Source organism: Hyperolius riggenbachi, chromosome 3 (assembly GCF_040937935.1).
Source record: "Hyperolius riggenbachi isolate aHypRig1 chromosome 3, aHypRig1.pri, whole genome shotgun sequence".
Taxonomy (NCBI): domain Eukaryota; kingdom Metazoa; phylum Chordata; class Amphibia; order Anura; family Hyperoliidae; genus Hyperolius; species Hyperolius riggenbachi.
Genome location: NC_090648.1, coordinates 138,223,094 through 138,250,176, shown reverse-complemented (window position 1 = coordinate 138,250,176; position 27,083 = coordinate 138,223,094). Strand labels below are relative to the sequence as shown.

At 41.4% G+C, this 27,083-nt stretch overlaps 1 protein-coding gene across 1 annotated transcript in view; it reads left to right on the top strand.

Annotated features, from left to right (window-relative positions):
* Positions 1 to 18,555, top strand: part of MINAR1 (membrane integral NOTCH2 associated receptor 1) — a 176,686-nt gene extending 158,131 nt beyond the window's left edge. Inside the window, exons 3-4 of the mRNA XM_068272421.1 lie at positions 14,003 to 14,257; positions 16,745 to 18,555. Of these exons, the coding sequence (XP_068128522.1) occupies positions 14,003 to 14,257; positions 16,745 to 16,942 (453 nt within the window). The 3' untranslated portion in view covers positions 16,943 to 18,555. The remainder of the gene's footprint in view (positions 1 to 14,002; positions 14,258 to 16,744) is intronic.
* The last annotated feature ends 8,528 nt before the right edge of the window (positions 18,556 to 27,083 follow it).

Here is a 27,083-nt window from a genome sequence, read left to right as displayed (position 1 = left end):
TCTCCGCTGTCTTCTCCGCGCTGGGCTTCGAGTCCAGCAGGAAGTTTAACAGTAGAGCGCCCTCTACTGTTCCCCGGACAGGAAGTTCAGTGAAGCCAGCCAGACTCGGAGCCCAGCACGGAGAAGAAGACAGCGGAGACCAGGGGACTCGCGCCGGCGGAGCAGGTAATGTATAGCTGCTGGGGGGGGGGGGGGGGGGTGATAGCTGCGGCGACTTCACAGATGGTGAATCGATTTCATGCTGAAATCGATTCACAATCTGTTTGCAGTAAAGGCAGCCACACGATCCCTCTCTGATCAGATTCAGATCAGTGAGGGATCTATCTGTTGGTCAATCTGATGGCAAATCGACCAGTGTGTGGCTACCTTAAGATACTCCAGTTGTTATCTATGCAAATAGCCATTGAGTGCTAAGCAGAGAGCTCTGACTTCTGATTAGGCTATCTCAGCTGTATTGTGTTTTTCTTTTGCAGAGAATAGTTCAGGACAGGTCAAAAGCTCACTGCCTGTTCTATAAAAACATTTAGAATGCTGAGTAATGTGTAAATTGAACATATTAGAGAATGATGCAATGTTATTAAAAAAATCTGTATAACTGAAAATAAAAATATGAGAATATTTTTTTTGCTACCAATGTTCTAGTAATTAACCCTACTACACAACCAATTCATGATATCATAATTTTTTTTTTCCGCTTCAGTGTCTCTTTAAACAGTGTTCACCCAGTTACACTCATAGTCATTGCTATTGCTGCCTCCATGTGCATATTGTAACCCCCTTTAACATTCTGTAAGGGCGAATAACAAAGAATGAATGTTTCTGCATGACAGTTATCCTAAGGAGGTCTCAATTCTGGCTAGAGCTATGCACTAGGAACCCAGAAGTAATCAAAAATTTGCATAATTTAAGCAATACATTTCTATTACAGTCAGTGGCATTTTCTATAATTATCTTTTACATTTAAATGAATAATGAACCCTGCTTACATTAAGGTCTTTGTTCAACCTCCATTTTTTTACGCATATAATAATAAATTTGCATTAATGAGTAAAGTACATTTTTTTTATGGGCTCGTAGTATATATATATATATTGACCTGAGATAAAGCAGCCTTGAAAATACAGGCTCGTGGTATATATATTGACAGTACTGTACCTGGTTTGCTTTTGGTAAGCAGCATTCAGTAGCTCCTTCCCAGGACAGTGGGAGTTCTTTCCTTTGAACAAAGCATATCACCTGACTCAGCCCATCTCCTCCCTGTGCTGAAAGAGATGAACTCTTTGTGGCCAGCACTGTAACTACAGTTTCTCCTTGCTCAATTAGTTATTATTATTATTATTGATTTATAAAGCACCAACATATTCTGTGGCGCTGTACAAAGTAAGAAACAAACATGGGGTACATAATAATACAGACAATGGTGTACACCAATATACAAGATACATAATTAGTGACAAAATACAAAAATTATACAAAATACAGAATACAAAATACAGAATAGGTAATGACAGTGATAAAAGTAACATGATAAATAAAATGTATAATGATTTCCAAGACACAAAAGGGGGAGAGAGCCCTGCCCTTGCGAGCTCACAATCTAAAGTAATAAAACATTTAACCCTTTCCTAGTGCTCCCTGTTCTATTTGCAGTAAGAAACCATGTCCAACTGCTCTTTTATTTCACTTTTTTATACACACACTGAGGAAGGTGTGGGTAGGGCGAATACCTTATTTCATGCAAAGAAAATGGATGATGAAATGATAGAGTGCTTTACCTACAGTGCTGGCCACAAAGAGTTAATCTGTCACTCCAGAACACAAAAGAATGGGTGGTGGTCGGCTCAGTGTTCACAGTGAAAGATTGGCTAGTGATCCCTCCCAGCTCCTTCCTGACTACCTCATGCGTGTATTGAGGGATGGGGGAGGAGTTTGAACAGTTCACAGACTGCTATTCAGCTTCACCAAGCAGCATTTGACATCAACAAATAAAGTCAGATTTGGAAATCCAGCCAGCCAGGTATTAAAAATGAATAACGCAATAATGTTTTATGAACAGTGTACAAAATGATGTGCTTTACACAAGTCCAAACAAAGGCTTTACAAATGTCATAGCCTAGGCTATTTAGCTATGCGGAAATCTTCACCCAGAGCATTTTGGGAGAACATGTATTATTTTGACTGTCTTCAGAACATAGAGTGTCCCAATATACCACAGAGAGGCTCCTGACAGTATTAACCACTTCACCACTGAGGGGTTTTACCCCCTGACCACCAGAGCAATTTTCACCTTTCAGCGCTCCTTCCATTCATTCGTCTACAACTTTATTATTACTTATCCCAATGAAATGATCTATATCTTGTTTTTTTCGCCACCAATTAGGCTTTCTTTAGGTGGGACATTATGCCAAGAATTATTTTATTCTAAATGTGTTTTAATGGGGAAATAGGAAAAAATGTGGGAAAAAATTATTATTTTTCAGTTTTCGGCCATTATAGTTTTTAAATAAAGCATGCTACTGTAATTAAAACCCATGAAATGTATTAACCCATTTGTCCCGGTTATAAAACCATTTAAATTATGTCCCTATCACAATGTTTGGCGACAATATTTTATTTGGAAATAAAGGTGCATTTTTTTCAGTTTTGCATCCATCCCTAATTACAAGCCCATAGTTTATAAAGTAACAGTGTTGTACCCTCCTGATATAAATATTTAAAAAGTTCAGTCCCTAAGGTAACTATTTATGTTCTTTTTTTATTGTATTTTTTTTTTTTTTTTATAATTACAAAAAAAAAAAAAAAATTGGGGAGTGTGGGAGGTAATGAGTTAATTTATTGTGTAAATGTAATGTTTGTATATGTAAAATGCTTTTAGGGTGTAGTTTACTATTTGGCCACAAGATGGCCACAGAGTGTTTGTTTACATGCGACCTGTAAGCGTCCGGAAGGACGCTTACAGGAAGCAGTAGGAGGCTGGGAGACGCACAATGATCTCGCTGTTTCTGAAAGAAGCAGCATATCATTGCGGGGGCTAGATCAATGAACGGGAATGGATTTTCCCGTTCATTGATCTCCGGGCGAGCGGGCGGCGGCGTGCACGAGCGGCGGGTGCGCGCGCACGAGCGGCGGGAGCGCGGACAGCGGCGGTAGCGCGGAAGGTACGGATTTCTCCGTCCCTGGTTTTTTAGGAGGGAAAAAAGGGGCGGAGAAATTCGTACCGCTGGGGGTAAAGTGGTTAAATATGTCGCCACTTGTGATAAATTTCAGAACGTAAATCATGGAAAGTAAAGGGTAAGAAAAGTAATTTATAAATGAATATTGTAAAACATAAGCAATATTAATCATTATGTTATTTTCAGTACAGTTCCACTGGGTCTCAGCGGAGTACCAAATCTCAGCGAATCTCAGTAGAGTACTGAATCTCAGCGGAGTACCAAATCTCAGTGAATCTCAGTACAGTACAAATCACAGTAACTCAGGTTAGATCTTTGCCAACAGAGAAAAGTGCTTTAAATTCATTCAAGAAAAGGCTTTTTTTTATACCTCCCCTCCATAGTCTAGCATTCTCAGTACACTTATATAACTCATGATATTGTAAACAACTTGCATCATTCCAATTGGGTAACAATGGCATATTACCAGTATATTATTTCAGGTTTGTGTAAATGAAATATGTGTGAACTGAGTAATTTTGCATGCTTCAGACATATACCATGAATTACATCCAGAATTCAGCTTACTTCCTTCTAAAAATGTGGCATTTGTTTTGTAAGCCCCTGCTGATTCCATTAATAGATTATGCTTTATATTTTTACACAGTGCATGTTATCACATTTTCTGGTGTGTCATTTCCAAAAATCAAACATTTTTACTCTTGATAAATAATAGCCCAGCATCACCACCATCCCAGAGGACTTCAGGATGTTCTTTATCTTCAGAAGAAAGCACGGAATTCTTGCTTCATTGCTTCCAAATTCAACAAATTTCTGTGATCGGATAGAGAGCCTCTCATTTCTTCGAACCTCTTACAAAAATGAATATCTGAAAGGTCCCCACATCCCTGGTCTTATTACTAGCATCTACCCTACCTTTATGTCCTCCTACATTAATATCGCCTTCCACAAACTTAGCGTTGGCATCAGCAGATTTGTGGAATCTCATGTGGTCCATAACTCCTACATGTTTCATCAATGCCTCAGCTGTATAGTTAAATGAAACGCAGATAAGCTCTTCAGGACGGGGTTATTCTGTCCCTGCTCGAATGTCACAATCGGTCCCAGGGTATTCACAAACTATTTTCAAGGCTGCTTCATCCCAGGTATAGTTGAAGACATTTACAGAAGTGGGATTGCCTAAGGTGAAATGATCATTCAGATAGCATATTACTGATTAGGACACACTTATAAAAATCTTACGAAGTCTTATTTAACCTTCTGCAGATTGCATGGCTCTAGCCCCTGACCCGAGGCAAAGCTACCTAAGATAAGCACAGAGGTATGACCACACTGGATCCACATACCTTTGTGTGTTGTCAATTCCTCGAATTGTTTCTTCTGGTTCCCATTTACACTTCTCGAAAAATGTTTTGGCTAAAATCAAATTTTCAGACAGGAAGAGGTAGGCTTGCTGCTAAGTTTCCTCTTATCATCCTCCCATTCTCTCCTCTTCTTCTCCCCATTCATTCCCCTTAAGAGGAGGAAAAAAAAGGGTGATAGGAAGCAGGGGTGCTGCTAGGCTAAGGTGAACCAAGAGGCTGCTTGAGGCCTCACCCACAGCAGGGGCATCTCATGCTGCCAGGGCCGCCCTGTCTGTGCAGAAGTGAGGTCATTGTTCATTTTTTTGAAACAACATTTTATTTGACTTTTCACAAGTTACATTAGCAAAGTTTCATTTCCTCCATGAGGTATTTAGCTTAACAGATTTAACACACAGGAAGTAACTTTACAAACCAAATTATTTAAGCATAAAGAGTCCAATAAGAAACTCCCCCTATAATGTCTTAAGAGAATGTTTAACTGGATCGTCCTTTCTCCCCTCCCCCCTCCCCCCCATTTCTCCCTCCCCCCTCCCTCCGCCCTTCCCTGTCACTCCAGATCATATACTTCTAAGAGACCCTAAGAAATGTCTAATTTTCCGAGCGCGCCCAGCAAATGTTCCGTCAGATACCATTTTGTGTACTTGAAGTGTTCCATCAAGTCTTTTATTTCCTGTTGTATGTAAATCCTTTCAATAAAGAGTTTCCACTTTTTAAAGAATGTCTTTGTTTTCTTGTCTTTGTGGTTTAGTGTGTCCATTTTATCCAGCTGATGGAGGTGCATGAGTTCCTCTTTAACATCCCAAATTGTGGGAGGACTTGCATAGATCCATTTATTGAAAATCACCTTTCTGGCTGTGATTAGGATCAGATGAGCTAGTTTACTCAAGCCTTTAGTATTAGCTTGTGGATTGTCTCCTGACTCTGTATGTGATTCTTCAAAGTTGAACAGCATTAGCAGAGGGCTCAGTTCCAGTTGGATTTTACACATTTGTTTGGTATATTGCATTATTTTTTTCCAAAAATCTACCACAATTGGACAACTCCACACACAATGATATAAATCTGCGTCCGCTTGGTTACACTTAGGGCATTTAGGTGTGTAGTACGCTGGTGGATTCTTATATTTAATATTGAAGGCATACTTTGCCTTATGAATAAATTTTAAATGGGACTCTCGCCAGTTTTCCCCCACTATCAGTTTATGGATTACCCCATATCCCTCAAGGATTTTTTGTGGAAGGTCATTGCTTGATATATGTTTAGACCAGCCGGCGAGATTATTTGCTGCTTTTTTGGCAACCGTTAACTGCTGGAGGTCCGTCTGAATCATAGACAGTGATATTTTAGGAATATGCGGGGCTAGGAATTCATCCAGTTTATTCAATGTGGTTATTTTTTTAAATTGGTTCCCCTTGCTTTCTAGAAATGATCTCAATTGGCCATAGTATAGGAAATGATGGCGCGGAATGTCGTAATTTGACCTGATACCCATAAAGGATAGTAATTTGCCTGCATTCAAATCTAGTAATTGCCCCAACCGGTGAATTCCTTTGTCCTGCCATTCATAGAAACCTCCATGGGCAAGGCTCGCCGGAAACTCCGGCAAGCCGCGTAGGGGCATATATTTAGAAACCAGGTAAGGCATGTTAAATGTTTTGCACAGCTCTCTCCAAGTCACTATAGTATCATTCAAAATTTTGCTACTTCTAAATTTTGGTGGTAAATGCTTATATGATGTGTGTAGCAAACCAGAGAGGGACCATGGTTCGGCGTATGCGGACTCTAGATCATAATTTGAATAAATACTCGAGTTATTAATCCAATCCCTTACATGGCGGGTTAGGCAAGCTATATTATATCTTCGTATATCGGGTATAGCTAGGCCTCCCCAAATTTTAGGGAGCTGTAGCTTGGAGAGAGCTATTCTTGCCTTCCCCTTTTTCCACAGAAAGCGTATGAATGCACTATATAAATCTTTGACATCTGAATGCCTCATCAGCAATGGTATTGTCTGTAGAGGGTAGAGTAATCTGCCAAAAGACACCGATTTGATTAATGAAGCCCGTCCCATCAGATTAATGGGCAGGTTTTCCCAATTAGCTAGTTGGCGCTTAATATCCAGTATCAGGGGGTAATAATTTTTTGAGTACATAAGAGATGGGTCTCTAGGGAATTTGATTCCTAAATAAGTTACCTGCGAGCAGATCTTAACTGGGAGGTGTGTCATATTTATTTTCGGGGCTAATTTGGATAAGTACATTAGTTCGCATTTGGATACATTAACTTTGAAGCCACTTAATTTACCTATTTCCTCAATTTTCCCCAGTACCTGTTCTAGTTGTATCATCGGATCCTGTAGGAATAACAGAATATCATCGGCAAACATGGCTTGCGACACTTTATGTCCCCCGATAGTGATTCCCGCAATATTCGCCTCAAGAAATCGGGTCATAGGCTCCAAGGCTAGATTAAAGAGCAGAGGTGACAAGGGGCACCCCTGTCTCGTGCCCTTCTCAAGCGTAAAAGGGTCAGACAAAAAACCTGGGGTGTAAATACGGGCACTGGGATTTATATGCATAGCTTTTATTAAATTTCGTAACGAGCCAGTGATTTTCATTTTATCCAGCACGCCCTCAAGCCACTCCCAGGATACATTATCGAAGGCCTTTTCCGCATCAATCATTAAAATGGCATAATTTTTGCATGTTTCGGGATAGGCTTTAGCATAATCCTGGACCAGGAGTAGTTTCCTAACATTGGCTACTGCTGATCTGTTTCTGACAAATCCCACTTGGTGTGGGCTGACAAGCTTGGGAAGAAGATTAGCCAAACGATCCGCCATTATTTTTGATAGTATTTTTATATCTTGGTTAATTAGAGATATCGGCCGAAATGATCCTGGTAGTAGGGGATCCTTGCCAGCTTTGGGAAGTAATTTGATATAAGCCATGTTTGCCGATGTGGGGTACCTACCCTCCCTCAGAATTGTGTTAAAAAGAGTCGTCAGATATGGCACCAGGTCCTGACGTATTAGTTTGAAAAATTCCGAAGATAATCCGTCTGGGCCCGGCGCCTTACCATTAGCAAGATTCCTGATCGTGTTCTGGACTTCATTTTCGATTATAGGGGAGTTTAGTTCCAATAGATCTTCCTCTGAAAGAGAAGGAAGAGACACTCTGTCCAGCCAACTCTGCACTGTGTCTCTAGTCCCAGTAGTGATAGTATCAGCATATAATTTTTTATAGAACTCTTGGAATATGGTGTTGATGTTTTTAGGGTTGTGTTCTACCTGACCTAGAGGTGATTGGAGAGAAGTGATTACTGTGGTGTTAAAAGGGGGTTTTGACATGCGAGAAAGTAATGTGCCTATTTTATTACCGAATTTGTAGAAGTATAGATCTTTATAGGATTTTAGGTACATATCCCGTGTCTTTAAATTTATTTCCGTGTCTCTTTTAACTTTTTGCCATTCTATTCTTGCCTCAGGTGAGGGGTTATCAAGGAAATTCTTATGGGCCGCCCGTAGCGATTCTATTGATTTCATGTACTGGTTATGTGTTGCTTTACGCTTGGCTGCTACATAACTTATAATTCTCCCCCTTAAAGTGGGTTTAGCTGCCTCCCAAAATAAAAAGATGTCTTTTATATGTGCCCGATTATCTTCCTTGTACTCCCACCACCATTGCTGGAGCAGGTGTGCAAATCCCTCATCCTCATACAAGTAGGATGGGAACCGCCACAGTATGTCCGTCCCCTTAGGTACCGTAGTGGAGAAGGTCATTTGTACTGGAGCATGATCGGAGATTACTAAGTCTAAGATATCAATGGTTAGAACCTGGGACATGGCCCTTTGGGATAATAAAAAGTAATCTAGCCTTGACCATATGTCATGAGGGGGTGAATAAAAAGTAAACTCCTCCCCATCTGGGTGTAATGACCTCCAGCCGTCACATAGACTTGCCGTTTGGATATAATCCTGGAATAGGACAGATTTAGCTGCAGTTTGAGAGCTGGCTGCTCTTCTTTTGGATCTATCTTCCCCCAAGTTTGCCATAGCATTAAAGTCTCCCCCTTGAATAAATTTGCCCGTGTCGGCGGAAAGGGTATTGGTCAAAAGATCTGCAAAAAAGGACTTATCCTCAGCGTTAGGCCCGTATACATTCATGATCGACACCTCCTCACCCGCTAAACGAAGCTTAATCCTTACCCACCTCCCTTCTTTGTCGCATTGTTCCTCGATTACCTGACCCTGTACTTGTTTATGTATTAATATAAGTACCCCCGCCTTTTTCCCCTGAGCTGGCGAACCATATACTTGTCCCACCCAAGATTTACGCATATAATTAAATTGGTCTCTTGTTAGATGGCATTCCTGTAGTAATGCAATATCGGTCTTTACCTTCTTTAGATGTCTTAAGATAATTGATCGCTTACCCGGGGACCGAAGTCCCTTAACATTCCATGTTGTTATTCGTAATGCCATTTCCACGAAAATGTTAGATCTAGTGACCACCAAGCGTCCACTGACAATTTAACCCGTCTGATCTGGAGTGGCTTAACCAGGACCCATCCCTTCCCTTTCCCCCCCTTGTAGATTCCCCAACCTGAAAACCAAACAAAAATTATTATCCAACACATATAACCCCACATAATGTGACTTCACTTTTTTCCCGGATGACCTTCCTCCATCTCCAAAACCGGTCCCCCTCTCACTACTCTCAGGCTTCTTTTATGATATTTTTCCTAGAGCATTAACTCAAACTTTAGTACCAAAGTATACCAGAATGTGATCATTAATAGAAAATAACACATGCTATGTCATTTTGGCTCAAACCTTTCTCTAGCTATACAACAGCACCCCCTGCTGACAAACCCTCAAGCTTGAAGGTTGATGTACAGAGAGTCAATCATTTGTGGCATTTTCAGACACTGAGCGTAAAAAGGATAAAGCCTCAGTAGCAGATGTAAATATATGATCCTTGTCTTTGTCGTCTGTGATCCTCATCGTTGCTGGGTATTGCAATGCGAATTTCCACTTCATGCCTATACACATTTCACATGCAGACTTGAATAGCTGACGTTTTTTGGACACCTCCACAGAGTAATCATTAAACAAGAATACTTTTCGGCCTTGATAGTCCAGCGGGTGTCCCAGGTCCCTGTAGGCTCTTAACAGGTCTGCTTTTTCAGCAAAGTCTAGATAGCGAGCGAGTACCAGTCTGGGGGGCTTTGTATCCTGGTCAGAGCGGGGCGGCCCGACCCTATGGGCTCGTTCTACTTTCATGGGCCTTTTGAACCCCAGCATTTTGGGGATTGTTGTCATGCACAACTCTCGGAGAGCAGGAGCTGCTATATTTTCCGGGACCCCCACCACTCTGATATTATTTCTCCGTGACCTGTTTTCCAGGTCCTGTAACTTGTCTTTAATAGCTTTGTTCTCCTCAAGCAATTTCTTATGATCTGTGCTTCCTTTAGCTGCTTCATCTTCTAAAGATTGAATCCTAAATTCAGCATGCGTCAGCCTCTGGGCATGTGCTTGGAGATTACTATTAATGGCCTGGATGGACTTATCTAGAGTAGCCTGCAGCGTGGCCTGCAGCTCTGGGGCTAACTGTCTGGCCACCTCCGTTGCCAAAAGTTTATAGTCTATGGCCAGTTTATCCCCCTCACCTGACTGCTGTGTGGAGAGTTCATCTTCCGACCCCCAGTCTGCCGCCCGCTGAGAAATGTCCTCTCCTTGTAGGGGCTGAGACTGCTCCATGTGCTGTGGGGAGGCAGCGGCGGCCATCTTGGTGTGCTCCATGTCGGCCTTTCCTTTGCGTGGGACGGATCGCAGCAAGTAGCGATCCATAAGCGGCGGATTCCGTGCCTGAGCGCTCCGGTGTCCTCCCTCTATGTCGTGGCTGTGCAGGGGGTGCTTTTTTCTGCCGTTCAGCCTAGCGGAGGGGGATCGGTATGCGGAGCTCCTCTTTCAGCCTGTCACCATCCGGGCGCCGGAACCGGAAGTCTAATCATCATTGTTCATTTTATGCATTTGATGTGTGCCGCACGGTTACTGTGTGCTGCTCTCCTCTCTTGGGGAACCACTGATTCCAATGCCCTATATTTTTTTTATTCTTAATTTGCAATCACTGTTATTGGCTCACAGCGATCTCATGGTCAGGAGACAATGAAATGGGATCCACTGAGCTGAACTGTCATTATGCTGGATACACACCATGTGTTTCCGCGTCGAATGCGTCCGTTGATACGCGTAGATTCGATTATTTCCGAGGATTTCCGAGTGCATTTCGATGATTTTTAAGTCGATTGCCATGTAAAGTATGGCACATCGACCTAACGATCCATCGAAACGTGAATCGGACAGGTCGGAAATAATCAAATCGATGCGTATCGACGGACGCATCGAACGCGGAAACGCATGGTGTGTATCCAGCATTAGACAGCTAAGTCTAGCGGAGCTAGAAGTGCGATCATGGCCGGTGTACCTGCCTGCGTCCTGGTACAGATAAGAGGCTGCAAACAGGATGTAGATTTCAACCAGCTGAAACCAGAATCAAGGTCAAAAGAGAAAACGGGCAGATAACAGCAGGGTCCTGTCCATATTTTGTTATATCACATTTTAAAATAAAAGTATTTTTGTCCCAGAGATGATTTAACATTTTACATTAATTCAGTATCCTGGAGCACACTATGCAAATTTAGGCACATAGAGAAAGAACAGCGTGCCTATGTGTACACCATTCTTGCACTAACTGTTCTGAAGGATACTGAATGGATGTAAAATAGTTACCATTTTTGGGACAAAATAAGAAGACTTTCATTTTAAAATGTACTGTTTAAAAAGGCTATCAAAGTTTTGCAGTAGGGGCCTATGATTTGTAGTTATGCCCCTGGAGCTTCCGAAAACTATCTAGCTAAACTTTGCAACCGTTGTCCAGGTCACATGAGAAACTAGTGGGGTTACTGAAAGGTTGTGTAGACTCACAGCAAGGTTGGAGACCTCTTGCAACTAATAGTATGTTACTTGTGAAAAAGTCCTGTCCAGCCCAGGGATGCTGGCTGTTTTTGAAATACTACATATTTTCCATTGTGCATTGGTAAAAATCCCCATTTCCCAGCTAGAAGTTTCACCCACAAACTGAACTTGTCCCCACCCACCCCCTCCGTCACTGCCAGGCAACTAAAATAGCTCCCTGCCCAGCTTCCCAGCTTTTATAAACATATTGAAGAGGTTGTGGAAAGGTTTAAATGCGATTACACAATGAGCAGTTAGGGAACGTTGAAATGTAGTTGCAGTGCTGGTACAATGGTTAATTTGCATATATTCAGCAGTGGTGCCTGGGAGACATCTCGAGCTCACTCCAACCTGAATTATCGCAAATTCTTTCTGTTTTAAGGAAAGCAAATTTTTGTTTTTCTTAACATCTTAGTAAGGGGGCTTTTAGGACCATTGTAGTCCCTTACACACTCCAATGAGTTCTGGGTCACCATGAGCTTGCTGGTTAGTCTGTACCTCTCGGTTTACAAGCCCTACTCCATAGAGCCAAATTAATCCATGCCATGCACTGATGAGGATCAAACAATCCGAAACAGTCTGGATGCATCAGAGGCGGGACAAGGTCCTCCAGCACCCAAGGCTGAGACACCAAAGTGCGCCCCTCCATCCCTGCCACCCCAGCCGTCACACACTGATTGCTATTAGACTAAGAGGTGCCACAGGGCCCACAACCTTCCCAACACCTTAATATCTAGTTATCTGGCATGCAGTCACTGCTATGTATCCCCTTTTCTTATTTCTTTCTGCATCAAACACAATTAGGAATGACAGCTGAATGAATTGTGCGCCCCCTCCTACACTGCACCCTGAGGCTGGAGCCTCTCCAGCCTATGCCTCGGCCCGGCCCTGGTATGCATGTTGGATTATTATGGCTCTGTACAATTTAACAAGCTGACACATCATTGCATTCCAGCGGTTCTGGAGGTGTGTTTAGCTTCTAAGGGTACAATGGTTAATTTGCATATATTCAGCAGTGATGCACTGGGAGACATCTCGAGCTCACTCCAACCTGAATTATCGCAAATTCTTTCTGTTTTAAGGAAAGCAAATTTTTGTTTTTCAGTGCTGGTAACAAAGAGTTAAATTCTCACAACAGAGGGGAAAAGTTTAATTAGGTCAGGTGAGCTGTCCTGTGCTGGGGAAGGAACTCCCATTCCCCTGGCAAGGAACTACTAAATGCAACCTGCAAGAAGTCAGACAGGCACTTTTCATTTTATTTATCACAAAAAAACAAACATGCAATGTACAAAACTTTGTGCTTTGCTAACTAGGGAAGCAAAACTAGGGCTTTAAATACCAGAGCATCCTTTACAGTTCATTATTGGTTCATATTCTTCCAATATGCTGGTAAGCCCCTTCCAAGAGCCAGAAGTAGGGATTAGCAAAGCTTCTAGCAGGTGAACGATTTAACCAGCAGCTGTGTTATCACTGTGTAAAGATTTGCCAGCCCCGGCTCCTGCCTCCTGGGTGAAGCTATTCAGCATGCTATGGAAATGATTTGCTCTTTATAACTATTCATTACCACTATTTACCTATCCACTTTACACTGGGATATTTTTGTTATAAAGTCTTCAAGATGCCTCTGTGGGGTTAATGCACTAAAGTGCTGTAATATTGCTGGACGCAGACAGCGCGTGGCAATATGACTGTTACTACCAGCAGCATTGTACCATGAGTTATGCTATTAGTGCCACCTACGGTACTCAAGTAGTGTGATTGTTGCAAAGGTAATAATATGAAGAAGGAGTCCGCACACAGGCTTGACGGAACAACCAGTGTCAGATTTATTGTCCCATCACATACAAGTGCAATACATGTCCGACCTGCAAGGGCCGACGATCGTTTTGGGGCCACTCAGGGACCCCTTTGTAAAGGCAAGAAGCAGAAAGACATATATACCCCAATAGTGTACTACTGGGCAACAGTGGCCCAGAAACGATCGTCGGCCCTTGCAAATCGGACAAGTATTGCATGTGTATGTGATGGGACAATAAATCTGACACTGGTTGTTCCTTCAAGCCTCCTTCTTCATATTATTCTGTTGGACAGCCTGGGAGCCCAGCAGCAGCATTTCCACACACACTGGAGCGCGGTTCTTTTCTACTGAAATGTTGTTGCAAAGGTAACACGCGCTACTAACGAGTGTTACCATTAGTAACTGTTGCTAAGGTAACACGCCTAACGTGTGTTACTAACGGTAACGCTTTTGTTAGTAACACTTGTTAGCAACATGAGTTACCATAGCAACAGCAACATTACCGTACTTTAGTGCACCAATCCCCACGTACACACCATAAACTGCATACTCTCACATACTCAAACAATACAGCATAAATATATTGAATGTATCATGACATATTGTATGCCTTTAATGACTGATAAATTGTCTCTTCTCTGGTATGTAGGTGGATCGCCAGCATGAAATACCTCATTTGCACAGAATGCCCAAGCCAGGCAGGGATTCCTATATGGTAGAACAGGTGTTCAGTCCTCACCCATACCCTGCATCCCTTAAGTCTCATATGAAGAGTAATCCCATCTATACCGACATGCGCCTGACGGAGATGGCGGAGGTAAAACGAAACCAACCATCATGGACGATAGAAGAATACACTCACAACTCGGGAGAGAAAGGACGGCTGACTGCACTGGATCTTCAGGTGGGTAATAATACATATCAATATGTTACCTAAAGCCTTGTACAGTGGTGCCCAATCACTCTCAGCGCATCGGCGAGCAATCTGCTTGGCGAATCGGCCAATCGCTGGCTGAGGGCATTGTTCCATCCACACTCTCCTTGAGCGCGGCTCTGTTGTGATATTATATGGTCAAAAATGTGGGCAAATAAAGATAACTCATTTATATCAGGATATTAGGAACAGTAGAGTATTGCACAGCATTAGCCATCAGTAAAAGCAAGATGTTTTAGAATCAGGATGATACCATTTATTGGCTAATTTAGAAGAAAAGCAGTAAGCTTTCGGCTAGAAAGCCTTCGTCAGACGGATTCCTGTATACTGACAAAACATAGAATACCACTTGTTTGATAGAACAAGTCTGTGGAATGTGATGTTCAATCAAACAAGTGGTCTTATCTTTTGATCATAAATTAGCTGGCGTGCCTGTGAAACCTTCTTGATGTTGTAATTAAGGCATCCAATGACATGTATTGCAGAACAATGCATCTCCTGTTTAATTGTATATAAGCTGCATTCTCAGTTTTGTCAGTATACAGGAATCAGTCAGAAGAAGGCTTTCTAGCCGAAAGCTTACTGCCTTTCTTCTAAGTTAGCCACTAAATGGTGTCGTCCTGATTCAAAACTTCTTGCTTTTATGTCAGGATGTAAACTATTATATCTACTTAAAATATAAACCAATGACCAAAAGTTGTTGTGAGTAGTGTCTGCCAAACGCAACGCCAATTGAAGCTTGACATGAAACACTGGTGTGAACACCACCATTGAACCCCCCTGTCTGCATGATTGCCAGCTTTCCCCTGTCACTCGCCCAGTGATCAAAATGATGGAGAAATGCTAACCTTCAGCCTTAGAGTTTATTAGGGCTAAAACTTGAGGTCCTCCTGGTATAAAGGAACCCTTATCAGTCATGTTCGATTGATGAATATTCTCAGTGGACCAATTGCCATTGTGCTGCTGTTTCATTGTGTCATTGTGTGTTTATAATGGCTGGATAGTGTAAATAGTGGTTGGATTGTAATGGTTAAGGGCTCTACCTCTGACACAGGCGACCTGGGTTTGAATCTCGGCTCTGCTTGTTCAGTAAGCCAGCACCTATTCAGTAGGAGGCCTTGGGCAAGACTCCCTAACACTGCTACTGCCTATAGAGGGTGTCCTAGTGGCTGCAGCTCTGGTGCTTTGAGTCCGCCAGGAGAAAAGCGCGATATAAATGTTCTGTGTCTTGTCCATGTGTGTTTGAATCCTGCTGCATCAACATGCTTTCGTCTGACATTCCTTATGATTCCTCTATGTTCAGCTCTGATATCTGCCGGAAGACCTTTCTCACATAATCTTGCTTGATTTCTTTTTAAATATCTATACAGATGTTATTACAGTATCGCTTCACTTCACATCTCTTGTTTCTTTGTAATTGACCATTAAACCGTTTTACCATTTCTTTAATGTTTTGCTCTTCGCCTCCTCCTTGCAGTTTCCACAGCCTCAGTTGTCATCCGTATTGATTCCATCTCTTTCTTGATCGTTGTCAGTCTGCTTTTGCGCTCCCCTCTGACAGCCACTTTGATTTCATTCCACAATTCTTCTAGTTCCTTGACTATGAGGTTCAAAGCCTCAAATTGATTTTTTAACACTTTCCTTGAATCCATCTTGTATAGCTGTAAGATCCTATTTGGGGTCTGGAGAGTTTTGCCATTCTTCCTGAGTTTGACCTTGAACCTGCATATCAGAAAGAATAATACAGGAGAAAAATATAGGGCAATCTGTGAAGAGTAGAAAAGTGGAAATCTTCAGTACAGGAAATATGACAGCATGTTTGAAAAGCAGAGGGGAAGGGTGAACAATTCAGTCAGCAAGGGGGCCAGAATGGAAGAACGGGAATGTGAATGGACCAAAGGGGACAAGTCTGAGTTGTATTATAAAATATATACTGTAGTGCGGAGATGAACTGAATAGAGCAGAATGATGGTAGTATGAATTCAAAGGCAACAATAATTCATGCTCTAAATGCAGCCCTTAGCTGTGGCATAAAATAGTGTTTCCCACTCCTAATACTCAAGTAAACATTAAAGCAGGGAAGATACCTCCAGGATATCTTTAGCTAGTGGAAATGAAAGCCTAATTGCTTAAATAGAATCTAAATATCAAACACTTGTGCAATAACAAATACCTTTACAGATTTCATGTTGTGTATCTAACGCAGGGATGTCAAACTCCAGTCCTCAAGGGCAGAGGTCCTCACACATTTTTTGGCACAGCTCAAATTAATTGATGGGGTTGAATCAGGTGTGGTTCACCAAGTAGAACACATTTCTCAGTCCACCCTAAACACTGGCATGGACATGGCCTTCGAGGACTGGAATTCGACACCTGCGATCTAACTGCAAACACTTGAGCACAATCCAACGAGTGTCTGTCTCTTGTTTTACTACTAGAGTCCAATTCTTTCAACAGGCTCAAGAGTCTCTGAATCCAAACAATCTGGAGTTTTGGATGGAAGACATCTACACTCCCGGCTACGATTCTTTGCTAAAAAGGAAAGAGGCTGAGTTCCGGCGGGCCAAGGTCTGTAAAATGGCGGCACTGATCACAGCAGCTGCCTGCACAGTCATTTTAGTGATTGTTGTTCCCATCTGCACCATGAAGTCCTAATTATCAAGGATGGACGGAGGATCTTTTTGAACTCTCCCGGCACCCTGTTCATAGTAACCAGGAGGAGGTAACAACATACACAGCGGTCCTACATACACATATGAGCACCCTAAGCTAAAAGATACAGCAATACATGCAAGACACACAAACAGCCACACATTACCTATACAGCGTTAATGTTTTTTATTCACTCAGATAAAAAGAAGTTTGAATTCCAGTATGTTATACACCTGTTTGCAAAACTGGATTAAAAAAGACAAGAAATCCTCCTCCCCAAGAGATCCTGTTGGACAGTCATCAGACGATGAGGCTGAAAAACATACACAGTGGTCCCTGAGGACTCGGTTCACCATGCACTCGAGCAAAGAAGAGACAATTAGAGGACACAAAGTGAACAGCCAAAGAGATGACACAGCATCTTTTCAACAGCAATACAAAACCATTTCATCTTTTTTGTGCCTTTCGATACATTGACAGCAATTCTTGATTTTCTGCATTACATGATGTATTTAATGAATGTTAATTGGATGTGCTTCCTTGGAATGTATGAGAATGAACTATTGAGAGTAATGATGAACAACCTGTGATAGGTCACATGAACTCTTCTGCTATTCAGGGGAGCCTTATGGGCGATATGAGTTTAGTCTCAGGCACAGGCTGTACATTCTTAGCTTGCACCTTGTTTAGCTAGCATTAAAAGAGACAACAGCTGAATGATGACAGCTAAATAATGTAATTTTTTAATTGCAATGTACTAAACATTGTTACTAATGTACTGTGAGTCTATTCTGGCTCCCAACAATGTCCACTTTAAATTCAAAAGCAGTCTAAGGCCAACCATATGCTTTATGTTTGCAAAAAGTGTAACCGATCCTAGCTGTAGAGGTGAATGCAGAACAGATACTGATACCTGAAGTGAGAAGAATATGGAGACTGCTATTGCTGCCTAATGTAAAAATAATATAATGTGTGTGCACAAAATGGGAGGAGGCGCCCCAATGTAGTATGCAATGGGTAAACGTGGGTAATGGTGGTGGGTCTTACCTCAGGTTGGAGGTTTAAAGATAATTTTATTGGACACAGGAAAAGAAGTTGCGTTTTGTGGGACCTGCCCGCTTCCTCAGATCTGCAGCACAGTGTCTTATGCAGCTGCATGCATGGACTGGGAGAGTCTATGATAATTTGTGTGGTCATTGGGCTGATCCTTTGCGTGTTGTGTAAAAATGAGTATACATGCGCAATCAGTGTTACCCAAAACAATTGTTGTATAATACTGTAGGTTGCACGATATTAGACTGACCACCCCTCTGATAAATAGCAGAGAATTATAGGAAAGCAAAAAGGTGAGGGTTTAAAGGCCCATAAGTAATAATATAAGAATTATAAGTTCACTCTGGCCACGCCATTGCTACCAGAAGGTTATCCCTCTGCCTGAACATGAACCGACAATTGACATCCTCATGACATATTTTCATATTTATTTCTATAGATAGGCCACATGGACTGCAGCTTTCATCTCATCCCAGTGGCTATACAGGCTGACTGCTTGCTCATACGATTGACTGTTGCAGGAAGTGGATGCCCAATCTGTTATGATGATGTTTTTAACTACCTCTTGTCACAACCTTTGCAATCATTTGCCTCTGAAGAAGCAGTTATTGTAAAAAGCTGTGAAATGTGTGTTAGTCCAATCACTGCACATTGACAAGAAAAATGTGCTCATTCGGTAGCAAGAGATGTCCTGGAAATGTAAGCTTTCATTTTAGTTTCCAAAGGTTCTATAACTGGATTTTCAGAAATAAGCCAAAATACTGCTGAAATGTAGTACAAACAAGGCAGTCCGTGCACTGCTTCTAAGCTTGCTTTATTTTCCTTAGCAGACACATGGCAGAAGTATACAGGTCCAATGCATAACGTAATAGTATGGATGGATCAAACCTTATCCAGGATCCGTGTTGGGACGGGTGAGGGAGGGTGACCAGGCGCCAATCACCCCCTGGTCACATACTGCTGAAATGTACCCACTCAGGGTCAGAGACAAAGTGACCCAGATTTAGCAAAACCAGAGCAAAGAAAACTGGAGCAGAACTGGTGCAAAAAAGGAACAGATGTCCAGATCAAGGATTCTGATTGCTTGTTATAAGCAGCCACTCTCTGTTTTGCAGAAGATTTCCTCCAATTCTTCTTGCATTGGTTTTCATCAATCTTTCACAGTGAGCTGAAATGCAACTTGTAATGTTGCACTTCTATGTCTGTGACGATCATGCCATGAGTCACTTATAGACCATAGCAATACATGGAGATGCTCAGCTTCTGGTGGCGACCTAGAGATATTGGATGCATATTTAAATTTTTGTGTTATAACAAAAAAAAATTACTTTTATCATTTTCTGTTACCAATAACAGCACCCCCCCCCCCCCCCAAAAAAAAATAGTAATATTTGCCACCTAAATTCCAGAAAATACTTAAAAAAGAAGTGCTGGTTACTTTGCAAATTGTGTGAAAAGTATATCTTATACAATAAAATGCGAGTGTCCCTGCGTCATCAACTGAATCGTTGTGTGTCCCTGGTTTCTTTGTACTGAGCATGTGCGCAGCCAGGGCAGTTAGGACACAGGGCCGGATCTGACAGTTTGCTGTGTGTGGTTCACAGAGGTTCTCATTGCATTGTGGGAAATAGCAGCTTTTTCCAACTGCCAAGCAAGCAGCTCCCTGTGTGCGTATACTTCAGACAGTGGTGGGGAACGAGCAAGCGGGACGCATAGGTGCGCACATTGCGGGGGATAGCGGCTGTGACCTAGCGCCCATTTTTTAACGGACGGGCCTTTTTACTAGTCCTGTATAATAAAACCCTTCTGTCTCTGTGTCCTGTAACTGTATATGTGTGTCCCTGTTCCAGACTTGACAGTTTGCTGTCTGTGAACCTCAATGCATTGTGGGAAATAACAGCTTTTCCAACTGCCAAGCAAGCGACATCTCCCTGAGTGCATATACTGCAGACAGCAGTGGAGGACGGGCGAGCGGGCGCATCTGTACTCGCATTGCTGGGGGGGAGGGGAGGAGCGCCCATAGCCTAGCACCCGTTTTTTAAGGGGTGGGCTTTTTTTTACTAGTTATATATAAAAGACACCATAAGGAAGCAGCATTACTTGCTATGTGCCGGTGATCAATGCAGCCATCACCTTGGTCATATCAGACTACAACAATGGCTATCAAACAGTTAATAAATACTTGATCACATGGTTGTGGCACTTTTTCATATAGCAGGTTTATGGACGTTATCCAGTATCCTTGCTGGGATCACTACGTATTACTGCTTTCGTAGGAAAGAGTGTCAACACACCTGAGCTACACATTCATTTAGGGTCGGTGATCCAGAAGCTACTAGAGCTACTGTACTTGCCAGTGCAGTTGCCAGGTAAGTACGGTAGTATTTTATTATACAAAATAGGCAGTAGTACTTTCCATATTCTTCTCACTTCTGAGTTTTTAAGATTACAGTAAAGTGTACCTGAGGCGATATGTGAAATGATGAGATAAACATGTGTATGCATGGTACAAAACCTGGCTGGTTTACTTGTATTTTGCTGCCTGAAAGAGTTAATTTCTAGGCATGAAAGTGACAGCTTCTCTCTTGTACCTTGTCGGGAATATAGTAAACATCACTGATCAGCTAATTACAGCCATAAACATTTTCCTGGCAGAATACAACTTCTGAGGACAGAGGGAGATAGAATACATGAACTATTGACCTTTTTCTAACTCTGGGACACTTATTAGGCTGGCACTGAGCAGAGGCATCAAAGCATTCAATCCAGTTGGTAATTGTTTAAATATAAACTAAAACCATGGAATATCTAAAAAAAAGGTCATTGTTAGGAGTAGTAGCATAAATACATTTGTTTATCTCATCAGTTATTTTAACCCCAGTTTCACTTTAAAGAGACACTGAAGCAAAAAAAAATATATGATATAATGAATTGGTTGTGTACTATGAATTATTACTAGAAGATTAGCAGCAAAGAAAATATTCTCATATTTTTATTTTCAGGTATATAGTGTTTTTTCTAACATTGCATCACTCTATAATATGTGCAGATTACACAACACTCAGCATTCAAAGAGTCTTTCAGAGCAGTCTGTGAAGTAATGACCTCTCCTCTAGCAGAGGAAAAGTAAACAGTTCAATTACAGTTGAGATAATAAAAGTCAGATAACAGCCCTCTCCACGAGTTAGTCGGAGAGCTTAATAGCTTTTTTGCATAGAGATAACAACTGGAGTTTCTCAACTCTTCCTGTACTGGAAACAATTACACTGATGTATCTGATCTTAATGTTTTTTTTCTTAGCTGTGCTACACATACAAATCATAATATCATCATTTTTTTTGCTTCAGTGTCTCTTTAAGAGTAATGAATTGCTAATATGTTCTATCTGTCTGCAGCACAGGCTCAAAGCCCTACTAAATTCAATGTTAAAAGCACATAGTGGAGCTAGATGGGAGTGGTAATTAATTCAGGGCAGTGATGAATGAGTGGACACTAGCCTCGATATATATATTTTTTCATTTTGGGTTTAGATGGGCTTTAGACAGACCTGGAGCCTTGGCAATAGTGGTGATGTTAGGTGTCTTTTGCATTTGCCAGAGGCTTCCCAACTCTGTTATGGTTGGCCTTAGGAAACCTTGGACTCATTATGGAGCTATATGTTTCAGCTTTAATGTCTGTCTTACTAAAAAAGGCAGCACATATAGCTCTGTAACAACCAGAGTCGTACCTCACCTACAACTGCCCTAGACCAGAGGTGCTAAACATTTTTGATGTCAGTGTACCAAGTGTCGATGTGCTAACTATGAAGATTTTACATTTTTCTGGGACCCAAGTTGCTGCTCTTCTGTGTAGAATTCAGGAAAAAGAACAATTCTATCTATTAACCTGGAATAAAGACAAAATCTGATTGACACAGGTAATGGAGAGAGAAGGCAATGATACATACATTTTCCATGATAATGCAGCAACAGCTATGATTATGAAATATACAGTATAGAGAGGTATTAGCTAGGGATGAGCTTCAAATGTCCGCAGATTTCAAAGTGTCCGATCGGAAATTACTTTCTGCTGTGGTAATCAGTATGCGGAAATTAGAAATCCGCGGAAATACCATATTTGTGAGATTCAGGAATTTTAAGCCGAGACTCGGAAGCATTGGACCACACAGAGAATGCGGAATTTTTCTGTGGAAATAGGATTACCGCATTCATTTTAGGCCAATCAGAAGACTTCAGAAATATTAATTAGACAATCACAGAATGCAGAAGTTTACCGCGGTTTCCTATTGGAAATGCAGTTTCCACATAATAGTGTACATCCAATTAACTAACCTTATTGACAAAAATAAAAAATTAATCTGCGGACTCCCCAATTTCTATGGAAATCAGAAAGGAACTTATTGGAAAGCAGAAGCTCGTTGGAATCAGAAATCGGCATTTCCAACCATCCCTAGTGCCTTTCTGGACGGGTAGCATTATGCTTTCAAAGAATAATCCTAGTTGTTTCAGATTAACTACTTAAGGACCGTGGTGATTTAAATCTACGCCCTGTTTTGGTGGACTCCTGGCTGGCAGGGCGTAGATTTCAATCAGCGCCCGCAGCACTCATCCGCCGTTTCCGTCGCTTCCTGCCGATCGCGCCGCTCAAACTCACGCTGCAGCTCACTGGGTCTGCCTGTCTCTATGACGGCAGAGCCATGTGAGCCGGTCAGGAGCTGATTTCATTGGCTCCTGGCCGTGTCTATCAATGTAAGCCGCTCCCATTGGCTTACATTGATAGACAGGAGCCAATGAAAGATGCTCCTGACCGGCTCACATGACTCTGCCGTCATAAAGATGGCAGAGTCTATGTCAGGAGGATCCTGGCGTGTGGCGGTGATGGCGGGTATGCGCGGCGATTCGTCAGCTGATGGGCTGATCACACAGTGCATAGATAACATGGTCTGATGGTCACTTTTCTGGGCTGTTCAGTAGTGTGCTCCAACAGCGCACTGCTTTATGCATTTCTGTGCGCAGTGCAGTGCTCTACTATTCAATGTAATTTAATGGGGTTAGCACTGCAAGGTGAGAGTGTACCTGGGCCCTCTGTGCATTGATTAATATATTCAACTCTGTAAGAAACACTTTTCTCAGATTTGCCTCTTATTTGTTTAGCCCAGAGCCCATTTAGGGCCTGATGCCCTAACTTCTGGAAAAATTGGCATGCGCAGGCGATGTAAAGCAATTCTATGACTAACACAAGGGGAGTAGCATGCATTATGCAACTAGTGCATCTGCTTGTGGAAGTAGCATACAGCAATACCACAGCAATGTGCTCATTACTCAGGTAATGTGAGTTGCGCTAATTGCGTAATGTATGTTACTCCCCTGATGTTAGTACCGGTACAATTGCCATACACTGTCTGGGCGCGGCACATTTGCCAAAAGGTATTGCATCAGGAACTTAGGCCCTATATTCAGTTCACCTTTTCCACTACGTTTTCTCCTAGGTGATATCAACAAAATGCATTTTAAGCCACCAGCAAGCAAGTAAATACTCAAATTTTGACTGTACTTTTTTGGGGGTATTTTTTTTTTCAATTGCAGAGTGCTGAAAGGTTATTTTACACAGAAGATGAAAAATTAAAAATTTCCTTGGAGAACATTGTCATAGGAGATAATTTTTCATCTTCTGTTTTAAATAACTTTCCAGCACTCTCTGCAACTGAAAAGTACCAAAAAGTAGATGAAAAAGTACTGTTAAAATTATTCTGAGTATTTTCTTGCTTGTTCGTGGCTTAAAAGAAAACGTTGAAAATAAAGTGAATTGGATTGTTAGTCATCACTTACCTGTAGGTTTGGCACCTCTGCTCTAGAATATTATTAAGTAATTGACTACTTCATATATTGTGATTTAATATTTGAAGCAATAGCATAAAAGACTGGTGGTTCTAGTGTCGTGTAAGCGTTCAATGTTGGACATTTCCACAAAGAACTCACACCTCATGGTAAACAAACAGACACACGTGGATTTAAAGGGCAAACTATTTTCTTACACTTGATGATCTTTACAATTCAACAAAGAATATTGTTTCTGATATTTGAAAGAGTAAAGACTTTAAGGCCTTGAGTACTATTTAAAATATAAATATATATAAATATAATGTGAATGTATAAGAATATGCATTATAATCTATATTAATATAAGCATGAAGTCTACATATAAATATATACATATATATATAAATATATATCTATACATTCCCTGAGCCAGATGTCACAGGTGTTAGCCTAACTTAAGGGTACTCCTGCTGCAGAACCTCTTGTTGCCTTCAGCTCTGAACAGCAGCAGTTGATGCTATCATTGAGTCCACTGAGTCTGGAACATCAAGCCAGTGCTAGCAGCAGTCATTCCTAACAAAGAATATTTATGAAAAACATTTCTAAAGATTACCTTGTGTAATATCTCTGGACAGGATGAATGTATAGGCAAAACAAAATCATATTATTTGAATAAATATATTTGAAACTCATTAGCTGTTTTTTTTCTTCTTTAAGAGAAGTTTGAGTGGTAGTTTATCTTTACTTGTGCAGCACTTTTCAGCCTTGCTCTCCTGAAAAGTAAACAGAATACAAAACACTTCTATTTGACTGAAGAAACACTGCTGACAAGGCTGTACAGTTCACTTATTATTTATTTTGTTTTGCAGGTGAATGAAACAGATTTTACATCCCACTGTCATAACTGCTGTTTAGAATTCAGCCTTTAGAACGTTCATGGATTCTCATATTTTTATTTTCAGTTTATTTACCATGAGTACTACAAATACAATTCATTATCTCGTCAATTTATTTTTCAGCTCAGGTTTGTTTCAAACTGCAGTAGTGAGAGGACGCTTAGCCTGGGAGATCATAATAGTGATTTTGGTAAAATCATGCAAAACACCCAAGGGGCCTGATTTTCTATAGATCTCCAAACCCTCACTTGAATCTCAGCAGTCTGCAGACCCAGTGTGATAATCCCAGCTGCTTCACATTTAGTTGATATGGAGTTATGCCATTGGCACATGCAAGATGCCTGACCATAAATATTAACTGCCATATGCCTGCACATAAAGGCCATGCTGTCAACATCCTTTGGAGTTATCTAACTATCCAGCTGAGTGTTGAGATTTGTATATAGTTTTGCATCATCTGTGAAGACTCACTTATCCTTAGTTGATGCATATTACCAGCTTTGTATGAAATTTATGCAGCTTGAAAATGGACCAATCACGATGAGGTGGAATTTGAATGGTCCATTTTCAAACTGCATAAATGTGCATACTACTTTATCAGCTCAGAATCATTTCCACCTCATCGACTACCGGTAACTCTATTTACTTCTACTCTTTTGCCCATATGCAAATCACTTTTCTCCTAAGTTTTCTCTTAGGTGATATTTTCACATCTTATCAATAAAATGCCTTTTTAGCCACTAGCAAGCAAGACAATGCTCAGCACCTTTTCACCTCCTTTTTGTACATTTTTAGTTGCAGAGGGCTGAAAAATTATTTTAAATAGAAGATGAAAAATGATCTCCTAGGAGAAAACTTAGGAAAAAAAGGGAATTGCGTAAGGGCCCTTGTCTTGTCTCTTAGCCAATGCTCTGGCAGGGCCCTGCTGCCTAGTGTTTCCAGCTTGATTATGTAATCTCGCTGCCTGACACGCCTCTTGTGGTCTAGAACAGACTTTTGACCAAAGACACTTAACTACTGTTATCACAGACATTTGCATGATCTTATTTTGTTGTGAGCTCCTTGTATGTTAACCCGTTTATCTATCCCTTGATCTATTGTGCAGCGCTGCATAATATGTTTATAAATAAAGTAAAATTAGCCATGTACACATATTTCCCGTAGTCCCATCACCCTCAGCATCAGAACTAGGCTGCGATGCGGAGCAGTGTCAAAAGCTTTTACAAAATTCAAGTGTACTTTTATTGTCATTTCCAACAACTAAATTTGTATTCAACAACTTGAATGTTAGGCTGCTGCTTTTAGGTATATCACTGGGCGATTTCCATTGTGCTTGATGATTATTTTTTTTTTTTATATAAAAAAGGAATGTTAACTACATCACTTATTGCCTACTGCCTGTGTGTAGTAGGCAGTAGTAGGTGTGTACATAAATATATATTTATTATTATTATTTTAACAATGTAAATAAAAATACTGTAGCAACTTCTAAATTGGATATACTTAAAGAGACTCTGAATAAATCGCCCCCAAACTCCCGGTGCAAAAATCCACGACTTTCCTGGTCGTGGATTTTGCTGCCCGGGGAGGCAGAGCTTTGGGCTGTAGCACTGCCTCCATGCACGTCAATCTGCGCTGATCGCCGCCTTTCCCCCGCCCCTCTCAGTGAAAGAAGACTGTGAAGGGTGGGGAGAGGCGGCGATCAGCGCAGATGGACGTGAGTAGAGGCAGAGCAACAGCCCAAACCTCTGCCTCACCCCACAATGTGCCCCGGCAAGTTTGGGTGATTTATTGAGTGTTCAGCCGTGGGGATGCGGCGTTTCAGTTAGGACATTGATGTTAAAGAGGTTTTTAAAAGAAAAATATGTATTTTTAGAGACTTCAGTCTCTCTTTAAGGCCTCTTTCACAGTGCGACGTTAAAGCCGCACGTTAGAAAATTTTATAATGCAGACTAACGCACAGCAATACAAAGTCTGTGCGACATTCACGTTGCGTTGTGTGTAACGTTTAGCAATATTTAGAAAGTGCTGCATGCTGTGCGTTATGTGTGTTGCACATGCTCAGTAAGTTTTTTTTTTTAAAATGTAACGCATGCGCCGTTTTCGTTCCAACAGTATGCGGCGAAAACGGCGCACCGAGAGACACATAACAGTGCAAAATAACGTCCAGTTTCATAACCTACATGTGCTGCGTTAGGGGCACGTTGTGCGACTTTAACATCACCACTGTGAAAGAGGCCTAAAGGATACCTGTACCAAGCTAAAAAAAAGTTACATACCTAAGAAAATGGGAGGCTCTGGATCCTATAGAGCCTTTCCGGTCCTCTCTGTCTCCTTGTTCCTTGGTTTTGTTTTGTTTTTATAAAAAAAAGTAAT